This window comes from Solanum dulcamara, chromosome 9 (assembly GCF_947179165.1).
Source record: "Solanum dulcamara chromosome 9, daSolDulc1.2, whole genome shotgun sequence".
NCBI lineage: Eukaryota > Viridiplantae > Streptophyta > Magnoliopsida > Solanales > Solanaceae > Solanum > Solanum dulcamara.
Window position 1 is genome coordinate 47,710,889 of NC_077245.1, and position 17,896 is coordinate 47,728,784.

The 17,896-nt window shown below is 36.3% G+C and overlaps 1 protein-coding gene across 2 annotated transcripts in view; it reads right to left on the reverse strand.

Annotated features, from left to right (window-relative positions):
• The window catches only part of LOC129902908 (phosphatidylinositol 4-kinase alpha 1), a 45,806-nt gene extending 35,298 nt beyond the window's left edge, over window positions 1–10,508 (reverse strand). Inside the window, exons 1-3 of one of the 2 annotated variants that reach the window (XR_008770167.1) lie at window positions 9,426–10,508; window positions 8,875–9,216; window positions 8,625–8,780 (exon numbers count right to left, since the gene is read on the reverse strand). Coding sequence is in view for 1 of the 2 variants with exons in the window: in XM_055978354.1 (XP_055834329.1) it covers window positions 8,625–8,780; window positions 8,875–9,216; window positions 9,426–10,250 (1,323 nt within the window). In the remaining variant the exon portion in view is untranslated. The remainder of the gene's footprint in view (window positions 1–8,624; window positions 8,781–8,874; window positions 9,217–9,425) is intronic. The other variant, XM_055978354.1, reaches the window with a different exon arrangement.
• Window positions 10,509–17,896: the final 7,388 nt, after the last annotated feature.

The window sequence follows — 17,896 nt, forward strand, 5'->3', positions numbered from 1 at the left end:
TTACGCCAGATCGGGTCTGTGGCAGATTACCAAGAAAAGTTTGAGCAGTTAGTTTCATGGTCTAGTACACTCACACAGTCGCAAAAAATTGAAGTTTATATCAGTGGTCTTACTGATTATATAGCAATTGAAGTTGAGTTGAATAATCCTCCAGATTTGCCTGCGTGATGAGTTTATCACAGATTTATGAACGCAAGGAACAACCCATTTGTTCGCAATTATTAGATGCTTGCAGATCAAAGACGGCAGATTACTAACCTCAACAACATGCCAGATTTGTGAAGAAACTGACCAGATATGAAATGGAGGAAAGGTGTCTTAAAGGACTTTGTTTCAACTGTGATGAATCATTCACTCAAGGATGTCAATGCAAGAAATCATTATGGATTGACTCTATATACGATGAGGAAGAATTTGTTGAAAAAGAAGGAAATACTAAACTTTCCATACTTAGCGCTTGAGGACAAGCGTGAAGGGGGGTAATGTTATCACTCCTTAGCCTCCCAATGGTTAACAGTAGTAATTACTTGCAGTAGTTATTTTTTTCTAGTAGTTATTTGCAGTTTCTCATTCTATTAGTCGTTATTTCTTTGTAGTAAGCAGCTTTTCATTCCAGTAATGTTAGGAAGTCATGTCCTAGTTTCTACGGGTAATTATCTTGCAAGTACAATATTTAAAACTCTCAGTTTATTGCATGAAATCTAAGCAGAAAATTATCTAGATTTTGAGTAATTTAACTCGATAGATTGTAGGTTCTCTCTTAACGAACCAAAACCATAGGTCGAAAAAAGAAAATCTCTTTCCAGACTCCTAATGCACTTTACATTAACTCTTGCAACATCCCATAGCTAGATCCATAACAGGGGACTGTAACATGGTGGTTGATGGAGATGATTGTAAATGGTGGCTAGTGGTGGTGACAGTTGATTGTAGTGGTTGGTAACGGTGGTGGTTGTGGCTGAAGATGATAGTTGTGGGTGGTACTAATTGATAATGGTGGACGACAGTGGCACTAGTTGATCATGGAGGGGGATGGTGATAATAGTGAATGGATAGAATTGGTGCACTGCCATTTTTGTAAAAATCCTTGAATAGACATTAATAATATTAAGACTTTGTTACAAAATTTGATCATTCAGATCTATTCAAACTCATTAAGTGGTTGTAACATTAAAAAAGAAACTTAATCGTTATAGCCTCATTTGTTTGCACTTAATGGAGGCCTGAATTTGAATGGTTCAGACCTTAGGCCATTAAGTGCATTTGTTTTCATTAAGATTTAAACACTTATTTGGTATGATTAAGTCTTAATCATTAAGATCTTGAACAAAGTTTTACTATCATTAAGAGGCATTTTTGTGTGGATAACTTCAACACCACATTCTATCCACAATCACTAGCCACCACCACCCCTAACCACCTCTACCATCATAATCACCACACCACCATTACTGTGGCCAACCACCATTCACCTCTGTCATCACAAGTACCACATCAACCGTCACCGCTGCAATACCTATCACCTTCATCATTATTATTATATTCACTGCCACCACTACCACCATTGTCAACCACCACTATTGTTGCCCAACCACCTCTTTCATCACAACCATCACTAGTAACCACCAGCGTTGTCAACTACTACGGTTAGTCCAGGGTCGTGAATGGTAAGCGTCTTATCGCCTTTGGCGAGAGGCGAGGTGAGGCGAGGCAAGGCCTTGTCACCTATAACTAGCAAGGGAAGCGAAACTGAAAAAGGCGACAAAAGGAGAGAATAGGCGAGTGGCGACGCGGCGAGGCGACAAAGGCGTCGCCTTTTTAAAAAAAAGAACAGCCTGATTTAATAATTAAAAGGCAATATTAGGGTTTATTTGGTGTTTTGGACAAATACGACTCTCTTCTCCCTTTTTTCTCTTCAGTTCAGCTTCGCAAGCTTCAGTTCGCAGTCGCAACCTTCAGCTTCTCTCTTCTTCTTCTTCTTTCATCTTCCGTCCTCTGCTTCACAACCTCAATAGGTACGTTTTCAGCACTTTTTCTTCTTCTTATTCTCTTCTTCTTTCATGCTCTTTTTTTATTTCTGTCAGCACTCAGCAGTGTGCAGTCTCTTTTTCTTTTCATGATCTTTTTCTAACTACTGCAATCTGGCTATTTTTAAAATTAAAAAAATATCTAGTCCTTTTATATTTGTTCCTTCCCAACTTAATTTCGCTTTATACTAATTAATATAGTATTTACTTGTCCATAAATAGTTATTTCAATGGCGTCTGATGCTATCTACTGTCTACTATTAGTTTTTGAATTGAAATATTTGCTAAATATGTTATTGCTATTAAGATTTTGGATATTTTTATATGTAATTAAACATTTTAAGTTTTTGGTATTAATTGGTGCCTCAATTCAAAAAGGCGAGTGCCTCGTCGGGAGATGAGGCAGACCCTTGTCACCTTTTGTAGCCTTTCGGCATCCAAAGCACTGTGTTAGTCGCTACACCGACCACTTCCATCATTATAATTATTTCCACTGCTACCACCACCGCCTTCATCACCATCGCCACCTCCACCAACATCACTATCAGCAACTACCACCATTGCGGCCAATCCCTACTACCCCACCTCCACCATCATAACTAGCACCGGCACCAACTACCATCAACACATGCTTCAGTCACCACTATGAATACCACAAACTACTAATATCAACCAACTTCACAATCACACGACACCAGCCACCTCCACCATCACTACCCCATTTCTAGCCATTAAAACCAACCATTACCACCACTATGACTACAAACCATATCTAACATTATTAGCAAACACAAACGTTTTAATTTTCTTTATCAATAGTGATTTTATTTTATCAAAATTATTTTTTCCTCATATTTAATTACATTTTTATTTAAATCGTACACTTTTTATGTTTACAAATAAACAAATTATGCACATTCAGATGTTGAAAAAAAATAGTCTTAATCATTCATTGCTCATATCTAGAGACAACATCTTTATCATTCAGATGTCCATTTAAATTCTGACCTTTCAATTTTAATGAAAACAAATGAGGCCTAATATTTGAATAATTAAGATTTAGACAAAAATAAAACAAATGAGGCCTAATATTTGAATAATTAAGATTTAGACAAAAATAAAACAAATGAGGCCTAATATTTGAATAATTAAGATTTAGACTAAAATACAAACGAACTTAAGAGACCTTCATTTAGTGCAAACAAATGAGGTCTAACTTCAACTTCTTTTATTATAAAAAGTAAATCACAACACTTGCATGGAACAACAAGGAACATTTCACATGAAGTACCAATTACCTCCTTAATGAGAATCTCTAAGCAAGAAATAAAAAAGCTACCAGAATTCCCAAGGGATTCATGACTCACAAGAAAAATCCTTTCATTTTGGGAGCCTATGGGAAAATCAAAAAAATTAATAGTGCAGATGTAATCACACAAGTCATTAAACGTCAAAAATTGTCATTGCCATGTGAAAGAGCACATTAAGGTTTATATAATCGGAACTAGAGATATTTGGGAGGGGGGAGGGGGGAGGGGGGGGGGGTAATCGGATGGTACACAACAATTGTCCCTTCAGTAGTCTTAGGCTTAAAACAACCAAATCTCAAACAAAAGAAAAGCTCACAGAACAATCTTGAACTCACAAACTTGATAACATAGTTTCAATTCCAGAATAATAGGTTTTACTCTTTATTAAATGGGAAGTTTGTAGTTCCAGAATAATAGACAAAAGTTTAAATGATCAGTTATTGAAGCAGAACTCAAGGAAAATAGACTCTGGAGTTGGGTCACAACTCACAAGGAAGCTAGAATCCACTGGAGTAAAAAAGAACAGGAGAAAGATGGATGAATTTGTTTTATATTAACTGTAAGATCACGTGAACTGCAGAAGTCGTCACACATTAATTGAAGATGCTGACACACATTCCATGACAGAATCCCTGATCTTATATTATTTTACAAAGATTATAGAAGATCAGTATAATCCCTGACATAATTACAGTCAAAAGTGTCTTCATTACTCCAAGTTATCTATGTGGAGAAGTGGACATGAAACTATATACCTGGAAAAGGTAATTTTGGGGGGAGAGGAAGAAGGAAAATGGAATTAATTACTGTGTGCTGGATGCTCTCTCCCAACATTCTAATAGTTTCACTTCCCTATGAAATCAAAGAAAGAGTTGGAAGCAACTACTCTTAACAAAGAAGATGGAGGTCTAGGCATAAGGAATCTATGGATGCATGCAGTATGAAAGCCTGTTGTTTTAAATCCTATGGAGGTTTAATTATGAAGGGGCTCAATGGATGAAAGTTGTATCAGCTAAGATTGGTTAATTAAACACCAGGCACACTAAAGTTGTGGTTCCCATGGGTTGGGGTTTAAAAGCCATAAGGAATCAATGGGATGCATTCTCTTAGAGTGCAAGCTAAATATGGGTAATGGAAGACGAATATATTTTTGGCACGAAGCATATATGGGACCATGCCCCTTAAGGACAAATTTCCAGACAATTTTAGATTTGATTAAGATGCTGATGCCTACCTAAGAGCAATGCAGAGGTGAGTACAGTAGGAATTTAAGGTTCAGAAGAGACTGCAACAATTGGCAGGTTCAAAGGATGACACAACTGCTTGTTTCCCCGGGAAGTACTGTGGAGCTATCTGAGGAACCTGATAAAATAGTTTGGTCTTATAGCAGTAACGTTATGTTCTCTGTAACAATTGCTACAGAAACTTGCTACTTCAAGCAACAAAGATAAGGTACCATGGAAAAGGACTTGGAGATTGACGATAATGCAATGTAATCACAAGAACCTGCAGGGGTCTTAACTTCTGTAGCAGATGTCACATGAGTGGGAATGAAGTGGAGACAACAGGTCATCTCTTCATGCGCTATCACATTTACATTTCAGATGTAGGGATTATTTCTCAGTATCTTATGAGTGGTGTGGTTAATATCTGCTTCAGTTAAATATCTTCTTTATTAGTGGTTAGCAAAAGGATGTCAAAGTTACTGGAGTATGTTGCCATTTATTTACTTTAGGTATTATGGGAGGATGGAAATAGAAGATATTTTGAAGAGAAAGCTCAAGACATAAATAGTTTGAAATACAAACGCTTCAAGTTGTTAGCCTTGTGTAACACCTCAGAAGCCCTTAGCCCAAATCAGATCACGAAAAGATTGGAAGTTGAAATTTTCTGTAGAAAGTTGGGAATCACGAGCGGAATCTATGGACGGTAGATGGAACCACAGGCCATAGATGAGGCTCATAGATCAAGTTCGGAAATAGGAAATTTAGTCTGAGATTTACGGATGCCATCTACGGCCGTAGAAGGAACCACGAGCCGTAGATGGATCCATAGATCAACTTCAGAAACATGGACTTTAGCCTGAGTTTTACGGAAGGTGTTTACGAGTCATGCAATGGACCACGGACAGTAGAAGTGTCTCATAGATGGAACTTCAGAGACTCAGTAATTAGGCTTGATTTCTACAAGAGGAATCTACGTCCCTTAGATCAATCCACGGACCATAGATGGCCCTCATAGAACCTGCCAACAGTGTTTTCTTCAGGGTTGTTTTGGTCCTTTCCCACCCTTTTAATTCCAAACTATGTCGTTTTAGCCTATTCTAGGTGGGATTAAGGGGAATTTAGTCGACCTAAACCTCCCCATTCATGCCTAACACTCAGAAATCAAATTCCTTACGCTCAAGTTTCCTCTCAAGCAAGAACTAGTGTTCCATAGCTTTAAGCTTCCGTTCAAGAAATCAAGCTAGGACTTCCATTCCAGGTATGTGGGATTTCATCAATGGGTACCCTTTCACCCATTGAGTCCCAAGGAAAACCTAGTTTTTCTGTTACATGACTTTCTACAAAAGTTAGGGTTTCATGGAAAAGTATGATTTCCATTCTATTCTCTACAGTATTGTTCATTCTTCTTCATATATAGTTTAATTATGTATTTCCATTTGTCAATCAGTATTCCTAAACAGTATTTTCATGAACCCTCAGAGTATAGATATTTTCATGTCTAAGAACTATGTGATTTTAGATTGCATGTTTCAGATAATCAGTTTTCATGATTTTAAGATGCTTTCAGATAAAGTGTCTACCAGATATTATCAGTATTCATGAGCTATTCAACTATCAATTTTATCAACATCATTCAGCATTATCAGATTATTATTGTTTTCAGTTTATCAGCATGTTTCCGTTGGGAGTATTACTTAGCACCTAGCGGACCTAGGAATGAAGGCTCACCCGTCAGATCCCTAAGTCCCAGAACTACGTGCCACCATAGGATATATAAGGGTCACTCGTCAAATTAGGACTGACTCCCTAATCCTTTATGGACATTGGCTTAGTTGTACCGCATTAGGAGCCCGTTTGGATGGGCTTAAAAAAGTAACTTTTATGTATGAAGTGCTTTTAGAACTTTAAAGTGCTGAAAGTTATTTTTATAAATAAGCAGTTGAGTGTTTGGATAAAAGTGCTTAAATGAGGAAAATTATGTGAATTTTAGGGTTAAAAGAATAAAAAGGGTAGTTTGGGAATTTAGTTAAAATATAAGGGATATAAAAGTAATTTCCATGGTCAAAGAAAATGACTTTAAGCACTTAGAAAAAAAAAAGTTAGAAATCCTAACTTTTCATTTTTGACTGACTTTAAGAACTTTCTGGCTTAAAGTTAGCATTAGGCAAACACGTCCAAAAGCTGAAAAGGGGCTTTAAATTGGTTTTGACCAACTTAAAGCCAATCCAAACGGGCTCTAGCTCATTTCAACCTTTAAACCCTGTCAAGGTATATTGGGCCATTTGCAATGGGGATTGCACATCGAACTCCATGTTAGCTCACATGGTTACATGTCGGTTATTAGTATCTCACACAGTTCAGTCTAATATGTTGCATGACATTTTAGTATGTTATTTTAGTTTCAATATCTATCAATTGCATGTTTTATTACATGGTCATTGCATCATTTTTTATGTTACTTCAGTTCAGTATTTTAGATCTAGAATGTTCCTTTATCATGCATATCTCATATACTCAATACAAAGTACTAACTGCATATTTTTCGCGCTATATTGTGTTATAATATAGGTTCAGACACTCAGTATCCAGCTCACGGTTAGTACGACTCCCGGTCAGCACAGCAGCAGTATTGGTGAGTCCTCATCCTTAGAGGACAACCGTTATCTTTACTTTAGTAATTTAGTCTTTCAGTTTTCAGACATTTAGAGTTAACTAGGGGCTTGTCTCAGTAACTTATCTTAGTAGAAGCTTTCAGACAGAGAGTCAGATAGTATTTTTACCTTTGTGTTATAATCAGATAATTTCCCTTTGAGTATTAAATTTTATATTTCAGACTCCTCACTTATCTCAGTATTAGCTTCCGTATTTAGTTGTTCTTTATATTAATCTTAGTGTCATGTCAGATCATGGGTTAGCTCCGGGTCGCTTGTGGCTCTAAGCACCGTGTTACGACTAGGGGGGTAGTCTCGGGTCGTGACACCTTGTTGTAAATGGAAAGATGTGCATGAAGTAGATGTTTTGATATGAGTTTTCAATTTTTTTCAGGCTTAGCCTGCTTTGCACATAGTTTGTGTATATTCCTACACCCTCATGTTACTGGTTTTGCTGCCACAGATTCTTACTTTACCTATCAAATTAAAAAGAGAGGAAGAAATAGATGGCAGATTCTTCTTTTGTGGACTATCAATGTGAGTCAGGCACATAAGTAAAACTAAAACGAACAAATAGAAAGGCCTAGAAAGTTACTATCATAGTAGTTGATGCGCTTATCCAAATATGTCCAGCATAATAGTTTAATCATGACGTAAGACCAATACACTTGAAAAATTGTTTCTGCTGTCATATGGTGAAGTTTGGCTAGAAAGAATAGATTTTTAAGGCAAAAAGGAAGATGTAATTCACCTTAAATATGGGACTATTCTTTTGTTATCTTTTTGGTGCACGCAGATTTAGCCACATAATACAAATTGTTGGGAAATACTTCTAGCTTAATGATAAAGGAAAAAATATATGTTCCTTCCAAATGAGTAAACTACTTCGTTAACTTCACAATCCACATCATTTCATTCCAGGGTCTAATACCACAAAATATGGACCCTACAGTAGTTGCATAGACAAAAATAACAACCAACACAACTACCAGTATAGAGAAAAGAATAGACAACAAAATAGATGTCGTAAAAAGCTCTGTATACCATTTCTAAGTGAAACCTAACTGTTACTGTATCAAAATTCACTAGCATTTTCCATATCCAGGGGCAACAAACATCCCCAAATGTAATGTTTGGGATACATATCAGAAGAAACAAGAGAAATAATTTATACCAGAACAAATGATAGGTAAACCACCTTCTACCATCCAAAATTGATTCCATTTGCAACAGGCAGAGCTAACGATAAGTAATTTTAGCTTGGAAACTGTTATATCTAGTGACTCCAGACAGCAAGAAGTGTTTAGTACCTCTTGATTCATCAACAAACATCCTTTTTTCCTTTCCACTAGTTAATGATTAGCATGTGCAAGTTACTCAAACTTCCAGGTAAACGGAAAGATAACTAACCTCTTCCTCATAACCATTCCTTTCACAAATAGGAAATCCCATTATAAAGGTGTCCACAGGAGATCGATCCTTGTTCCATCCAAATTGAATTATCTCACAACTTGTCTTCAACACGCTTTCAAACATGGGCCCCTGGTTGCTGCCCCAATTGTCTGCCTGTGGTATAAGAAAAAGACATAGTCAAGTTATGCTAGATTCTCTAATCAGCATTGAACCATTATGTGCGACCTAACGTAACCGAATATTGTACCTGAGCACATGTCGCCAGCACAAGAGACTTAAACCGAATGAGCAGCACCCGAAGCATCTGACCATCACGAGCAACAGCGGCATGAGAAATTCCAGAAAGCAAAGAGCTGAACAGCTCTTCACATGCTCTCAACTTTCGCCACACTGAAAATAAACAGGCCTCTGCAGCCTCTATCAATGAAGCAAGAGCTCCCTGCAACAATTTTTTTGATGATTTTCCATCCAAATCAAGGGACGCGAGAGTTTTAATCTGCAACCTAGCTGCTGCTTGATAAGCAGCAAGCTTGGCGTTGATCCTAACTTTCAGTGACTGCCCTTGTTCGGACCAGTCACGCTTCCTTATCTGCCAGTCAACCAAGTAAGTAGACCACCCTTTTCAGTAACATTTCCATCTTTACTTCCAAGGAAAAATACCACAGATTTAACAGTATAAACTGCAATTAAACGATGCTTCTCCGGGACTACCCTTTCCGCACCATGCAACTTCTATCCTAAACAGGAAAAATTGCCACACAATTGTAACAGAATAAAAGCAGTATCTTGATGGTTTACCTTTAAGAATGTTACCATTGAGTGAAATTGCTGCTTTACAATACCTCTGACACTTTCCAATAAATTGGCATCAATAGAGACTTTTTCCAGGATATTTCCTATCAATTTCAATGCTATTTCTTGTTTCTCAAGCCTATCCACGGGCTCCTCTTCGAATGAGGCAATAGCTCGTTTCTCGGCACCATCTCCTCCTCCATCACTGTACCCACTACTTGCACCTAACAAATCTACATTGCTCACACTCATTGGTGAACTATGAGAGGAAGTTGCCAGCTCCTGGGGAGACCTGGGTACGAAATTGTCAAACTGCTCAAGCAGAGCTGAAACCAATTTGTTGGCATCGGAAGGAAGAAGAGGAAGGAAATGATAACACATTGCTTTCAAAATTGCCTTTGAAACCCCCAAATCTCCATTCCCATTAGCTAAAGCTGATATGAGAATATCCCCTGTGAATCTAGCAACGTCAGTAGAAAATTCAGGAGATAATTCACATGCTTTAGAGATATATTCCAAGAATTCACGAAAAAAGGAAACAATTGAGTCGTTTGTAAAAGATTGTGGCCAAAAAGATGGGTTAAAAGATGAAGGAATTGAACGATAGAAAGCAAGGAGGAGTGATTTGGGCATTTCATCTGAATGATTAGGGCATTTTGAGAGAAATCGTGCAACGGCGAGTATGGCATTGATTTGAGACCTGGAAACCCTAGGAGATCCAACAAGTAGGGCTTCTGCGGGAGGGCATCTACCACATATCCATGCTAGTTTCTCCATGAACTGAGATGGGTTTTGTGCGATTAAATCACATAGCTCAGTCAATGACTCCATTTCTTTTTTATTAGAAATATAATATGTCAATGAATGGTTTGTGAATTGAAGATAATGGAGGAGAAATGAAGGTTGTTATTTGGATCAATTCCTGAATTCCGATGCCGGCTCCTCGTCACGTAGCTGTTTCTTCTTTTTCTCTTTTTCTTTTTCAGTTTGGGGCAAGCTTCATATCGCGCGCGCCACGGTCGCAATTTTTTGTTCTTACGTTCGTACAAGACTAGTCTTTTTTCCCATAATTTTGATGCATGCGCGAATTATTCGGCAAAATAAGCTCTACTCCCACTTCTCATTTATTTATTTATTTATACTAGTATACTAGTTTTCATAGGCATGCTTTGTATGTGAATGTCAAATCATATACTCTCTTCATCCCATTTTAGTTGTTATGATGCACTTTTTAAAAGTCAATTTGACTAATTTTTAAAGTTAAATTATATTAGTTTAACTCAATATTATAAAATAAAAATTAGATATTTAAAAATTATACGAAAAGTACTATAAGTTACAATTTTTTTCATATCAATATGATAAAAATATATCTTAAAATGTTAGTCAAAGTTCATATAGTTTGACTCTAAAAAAGAAAGCCACGACAACTAAAATGGGACGGAGGGAGTATTATACCATTTTCAAAAATTATGTTATTAATCCAAAAATGTTAATATACAATTATAAATGAAATAATAAAGTATAAGTTCCTATGAATAATGGATGTAAACTTTCTTATGATTATTATTTGTATGCATATTGAAAGTTGTGAAATCATTAACCGAAAATATTTATATTTATTTATAATACAAAAGTTAGATATAGATAAGATAATGTGACATCTCTATATAGATTATAAATGGACTAATAAAGTATAAGTTTCTATGAATAATGGATGTAAACTTTCTTATGATTATTAACTGTGTGCATATTAAATGTTGTGAAATCAATATCCGAAAACGTCTATATCTATTTATAATATAAAGTTAGATAGAAATAAGGTGATGTGGTATCTCACTATAACCTCCAATTACATTTATCTTTTTTCTCTTTTTTGACTTTTTTTAATTTTATAATTAATTGTGATATGTAAAAATAAAAAATGTGTCCCCTTGGGTACGGAGTCGCATTTGTTATAGAGCGTTTTACCCCCAATGTGGGACTTTTCGGCACGAATCCGAATTTAATCGTGCTCCAATGTGAGTACCGGACACTGGAAAAACCAAAAAAAATGTCTCTTAAAATATCTTAATTACACCTCTTAAATACACTTTTTTCTCTCACACATATAATTCATTGCTTAGTTATTGTTGAATTGTTGGAGTTCTTGCTTTTAATATTATAAATATAAAATATAAGAAAATACATTAAATTGAGTGTTTTTAATTGGGGGTATTATAATAATTTAACAATCAAGTTAGGAGTGCTCAAATTTCATTGAACTTCGAACCCACTCAACAGCTGCAAATCACACTTGAGTTTTTTAAGAAGAGAATAATAGAAAACATAGAAAAAATTGTACATTAAAAATGTGAGGCAACCCCTCTATTTATAGTTAACAAAGGGTAGTATAAAAATGTGTTTATCGTGTCTTATCAAAAAAGTCACAACCATTTAATATGAAAAGGCGTATGCTTTTACTATAATGTAATATAAATGAAAAAATAAAATATAATATAAAAGATATAAGATATACTAAATTAAGTGTTTTAAGAAGAAGAAGAAGAATAGAAAACGTAGAAAGTTTGTAGTTTATGCAGAAGCATATTGAATAACATATATACATCAAAATATAAGATCCCTATCAGAATCTGTAAGTCACAAGTACAGAGCTACTATAAAATGTTGATACAAGTCTCAAAAGTGGACCATGAAAATAAAGACTGGCTCAAAAAGTAAAAGACAAGTCAAATATTTACAGATGGAGATACGAAGATCCAAAAAAGCCTCCGAAGTAGACTGCAGCTGGCCCGAATTAGCGCTGGTAACTGGTGCTCAGACCAGTATCATGAAAACAGGTGCAGAGTGTAGTATGAGTACTGAAACAATAGCTACCCAATAGGCATCATAGGCCGACTGAGCTTGAAAAGTAAAGGCACTATGAAAAGAAGGAATAGAACAGAACAGAGGTCAAGAACGAAAGTCTAAGGTACAGTAATGCACACAAGTGTAGAAGAACTAACTAAGGTATTCTACAAGCTAACTACACATAACAGGGATCCTATAAACCCAAAAGGTACACTCGTGCACAAGTTTAAAAAAATTCGAGCGAACTCCCATAAGTCTGACGGATACACGGAATAGCTAAAACTACTGAGAACTGAACCCACAAATCCAAGCTGGAGAATGTAGTGTCAGAACCTTAAATCAAACCAATAGAATCCGAAAGTAAAGAGGCCGAACTTTAAACCGGATGCTCTTCAAAGGTATCAATGTGATCAAGGCTGAAACTTGAATCCAGATGCTTGTCGAAGATATCGATACGGTCGAGGCCAGACCTTGAATCTAGAAGCCTGCCAAGAGTATCAAGGTGGTCAGGGCCATACCTTGATCTGGATGACCGCCGAAAGTATCAATGAAGCTGCTGAGAGAGTCCACATCAAGCTATGGTCATAAGTCACTGTGGAACACCGTCCACCCTTAGTTAATTATTTCAACCAACTAAGCCGAACAAAACTTGATGTCACCAACATAACTCGCAGAGCTGCAAAATTGGGGAATTAAGGATAGCGTATCAACTCATGCACAAGTTTAAAAAAATTCGAGCGAACTCCCATAAGTCTGACGGATACACGGAATAGCTAAAACTACTGAGAACTGAACCCACAAATCCAAGCTGGAGAATGTAGTGTCAGAACCTTAAATCAAACCAATAGAATCCTATTATAACCCGTAATTTTCACATTAGGACAATTTGGGGATAATGGTAATAAGTCAAGGGCAAGGCTATGTTTGACCTTGTTGGATACAAAATTCTTATGACTAAATTGAGATGTGGAAATACTATAAAAGGTTAAGGGCAAAATTAGAATTTCTCATGTGGAAATACTATAAAAGGTTAAGGGCAAAATTAGAATTTCCCATGTGGAAATACTATAAAAGGTTAAGGGCAAAATTAGAATTTCCCATGTGGAAATACTATAAAAGGTTGAGGGCAAAATTGGAATTTCAACTTGGAAATATTAGAAAAGATTTGGGGCAAAGTTGGAATTTCTCATGAAGGCCTTTAAATCATCAACTCTTAGAACTTTCAAGACAATTCAAGAAAGAAGAAAAAAAAAACAAAGGAAAAGAAAATAAGGGGAAAATCGATCAAGGAAAAAAAAATAGAGAGAAAATTGAAATCTTGCTCCAAAAATTATTTTCTCCTAGTATTTCTACTAAGTCAAGGGTGCTCTACAACATGGTGTAGTTGTTTTGGAAGTTTGGAGACTTGTTTAGTTGATTTGGAGATTTGGGGAAGTGAAAGAAAAGGTAAGAATTAATCTAATTTCTTTGTGTTATGAAGTTTGTTGATGTTGTAGTATGTGGAGGTGTGTGGAATTTATGAAAATATGAAAGTTTATATGGTAATATGGTGTCATGTATACAATTTTTTTATATGAGTAAGATTTATTCAATATTTGTGTAGTATTTTTGTGTAGTATTTGTATAGTAGTTATGATAGTTATTTGATGTTGAAAATGGAAGTTGGATGAAATTTATTGAAGTTGGAAATATGGGTTAGGTGATGTAATTGGAAAAAAATTAAGTTTGTATAATTTGTTAGTTGTGGTTATGATTTTGGGGATATAAATGAAGTTTAAATGGTGTAAGTTGGTATTAAACTAGTTTGTAGGAATTATGTAATTTGAGTATGATATTATAAGAATATGGAGGTAAATTATTAAAAATATGGAGTGTTGTTGTTGGTTGTGAAGTTGAAAGAAGGAAATGAATTTGATTATGAAGTTGGAGGAAGAAAATGAATTATAATATTTTTGTTGTATTTATGAAATTTTTGAGTGAAATATGGAATTGATAAAAATTGGATAGCTTACTTGGAATATTTTTCACTTATGTTGGAATGAGTTGAAATTAATTATGGATATGAGATATTCATATTTATTTGGAAATGCAAAGTTTGGTTGAAAGTTGTTGCACTAATTGGAAAATTACACCAATTTATGTTATGGTGTGTTAAATTGATTAACGATGGAATTGGTGTTGTTGTTGGCTTGGTTGTTAATATTGTGGCCGAGTTGTAATCTCGGGGTGTCATATATATAGGGGAGATGCTGCCAAAATTTTTGTAGACAAGTATTGGAAAAATTGAATTCTTAAAGTCTTATGAATAGTAATTGATAAATGTGACCAATTGTAGATTTTGGAGGAAACGGGAATTGAACTTGGACAACCGTAAAAGGCCAAAAAAGTATGTAAAGCTTTACATTTTCTTCTCTTGGCATGTCCTAGATGTAATAGGAGTACATACGAACCTCGGGGATCACTCTACTCTTCGAAATCGACGCTCGAAAATTTCCCTTTTCTATTCAATAGAATTGAATTAGGTAATTATGAATAGTTTTGGAAAAATTGTCTAAACTTCTAGATTTTGCACAAATGAATTCCGAATACCTTGAAACTCTTCTAAATAATATTATGAAGTCTAACGCACGTGATTTGTATACGCCACTTCATTTGATCGAGGTGGGCCCCACTATTCTGAATTTTTCTTCGTTATTCCGTTTGAATTACGGTAGGTAGAATTTGAAAGAAACTCTTTGCTATGCTTCCTAATATTATATGAATAATTATTCCGTTAATTCTCATGATATATTTGGAAGTACGGAGATGATTCGGAAAATACTATTTTTACGTAGACTATTGTGATATTGGAAGTACTTGTACTATTATTATTATTCAAGTTTCCTTTAATGATTTGTTATCGAAATTATGCCATCGAGTCTGTATAAATGTTTTGTAATTTAAATTGCATTTAGTTTCTCACTACTTCACTCGTGGATGCCTCAATATTTCTTTCACTTAGCCGGCCAGGATATGTTTTCGTGCGTATTTCTCTGCATTGTTCGCCGTGTCCCGACGTGAGGGGGCAGGTATGACATGTACATGGGGTGGTAAATGCTATGCCACGGAGTTATGCTGTGCCATGTACATATATGTTTGTGATATGATATGATTTGATATGGCCATCTGATATGATATGATTTGTTACGGAGATATTCCCTACTCTGGTGTTATGCTGTGTCGTGGTGCCGATGATGGGAGGGCAACCACACTTTGTTCACCGAGTCCATAATGGGGTCGGATATGGCATATGTCTGTGCATATATGGTTTGAGATTTTGATAAGCATTTTAAAATTCTAAACGTTGATTTCATGTTTTGCATATACTATTCAGATTATGATTTTATATATTACAGTGCATGCTTTACATATTCGATACATTTTCCGTACTGACCTCCTTTTTTCGGGGGGGCTGCATTACATGCCCGCAGGTACCGAAGTTCGATTTGCTGATCCATCTGTTTAGGATATTTGCTGCATCGTTGATAGTGCTCCCTTGTTCGGAGCTTGTATTTTGGTACTGACTTTATCTCTGTATATTTGGATATTTTGGTCAGGGGTACGACGGGGCCCTGTCCCGTCATATGACTATGCTATCATCTGTAGAGGTCTGTAGACAGATTTATGTTGTGGGTTTTGTATATATGGTTTGAGTTTTGTGTGTTTTGTGACGGCCTATCATCCCTCGTGCCTACATCTATTTTTTTGATCTATTTAGCAATTTGTTTTAATCACTATCTTTGTTTATTCAGTTAAAAGGCTAATTTGGGATAAGGGTATGTTTGGGTGCTCAATTCGGGCATCAGTCACGGCCTACGGGGTTGGGTCGTGACAAATCCGAAAGTAAAGAGGCCGAACTTTAAACCGGATGCTCTTCAAAGGTATCAATGTGATCAAGGCTGAAACTTGAATCCAGATGCTCGTCGAAGATATCGATACGATCGAGGCCAAACCTTGAATCTAGAAGCCTGCCAAGAGTATCAAGGTGGTCAGGGCCATACCTTGATCTGGATGACTGCCGAAAGTATCAATGAAGCTGCTTAGAGAGTCCACATCAAGCTATGGTCATAAGTCACTGTGGAACACCGTCCACCCTTATTTAATCATTTCAACCAACTAAGCCGAACAAAACTTGATGTCACCAACATAACTCGCAAAGCTGCAAAATTGGGGAATTAAGGATAGCGTATCAACTGAGCAAGGTTACCACTTAGGTATGGCACAAACTATTAGACTCAAGTCTGCTACACCAGTGTGCAAGGATCTATCCTGCCGAAGCGACGTCGGGGCAAAACTAAGGCAAGAACTAGTCAAACCTAGACTAAGGCCAAACATGATTCAAACGGTTAACCAATTAAGAATTCAAATGCAATACAAGGTCACAATGATCAATAATGCAAAGCCTAAAGGCTCCAACTATCGCAGGTCTATGGCAGCACTAGTTTAAGCCTAGAGTAAGGCCAACATGCTTAATATCACAGAAAATAACAATTAATGAGGCCACAAGGTATGGATAATCAATTTGAAAATAACAATATGATCGCAAGTTCCCGAAATTCCCCTAAATAAACCTAAGACATGATTTCTAAACATCTAAGCATGGTTCAATAGCTAACTACCCCACATTCCAACTAATCAATAGGCATTCACATAATCAAGCTTAGTTTAAGGAATGAAAAGTCATAGCCTACCTGTAGGTCGATCACGCATGCTCCAAAATAAAAAAAACTAGAGCTTTCCCTTTCGAACGACCTCCAAACACTGTCACGCTATCAAAAATAGATCCACAACATCAATACAGTCGTTTTAACATTAAAATTAATGAAAAAGGATACAAACTAATTTTGGAGTCAAAAATAGAAATATGGGACCCACTCCGATAATTTTGGAATTGACTCCATAAAAAGGTTTAAATTACCTCTCCAAACTTGTGTTCCAAAATGAAACACAATTCGTGGATCGGATCAGTGGAATTAAGATCATGCAAGGAGTTCACAATTTAAGCTCAAATCAACAATGGCAACATGTTATAGCACTATTTTACCTCAAACGAAGCCTCCCTACTATGCGATCTCCCAACAATTACCCACACTTTAGCCTTTGAACCATCAAATTCCACTAAGAAATGAGAGTTTGAACTTTGGGAATTAAACTAAAAATCAGACATGAAATAAGTCTCCCAAGGTCGCAAAAGCGACCAACGAGGTCGCTTAAGTGACCACCTCAAACAAGCAGGCATCACTTTTGCGACACCCTATAGCTTAAGCGAGCCATCGCTTTAGCTACCACTATCGCTTTAGCGACACCCGCCTCCAGAGGGACCTCGCTTTTGCCACATCCTATTGCTTTAGCGACGACATTAAACACAACTGGTGCAAAGGAGTTTTGAAAGTGCCCAAGTTTTGAGAGGGTGCTCAGGATCCGTTCAAAACCCTGTGTGTGCAAACGAGATATGTTAGTCAACCGAATTCCATGTTCTAGACTTAATGACACAATTGAAATTTTTATACGAGGTCATTTTGACAAAAGATGGGTCCCACACCCAAGTATCATTTTTTGCCAAATTCCATAATGGGTCTCAGGATTGG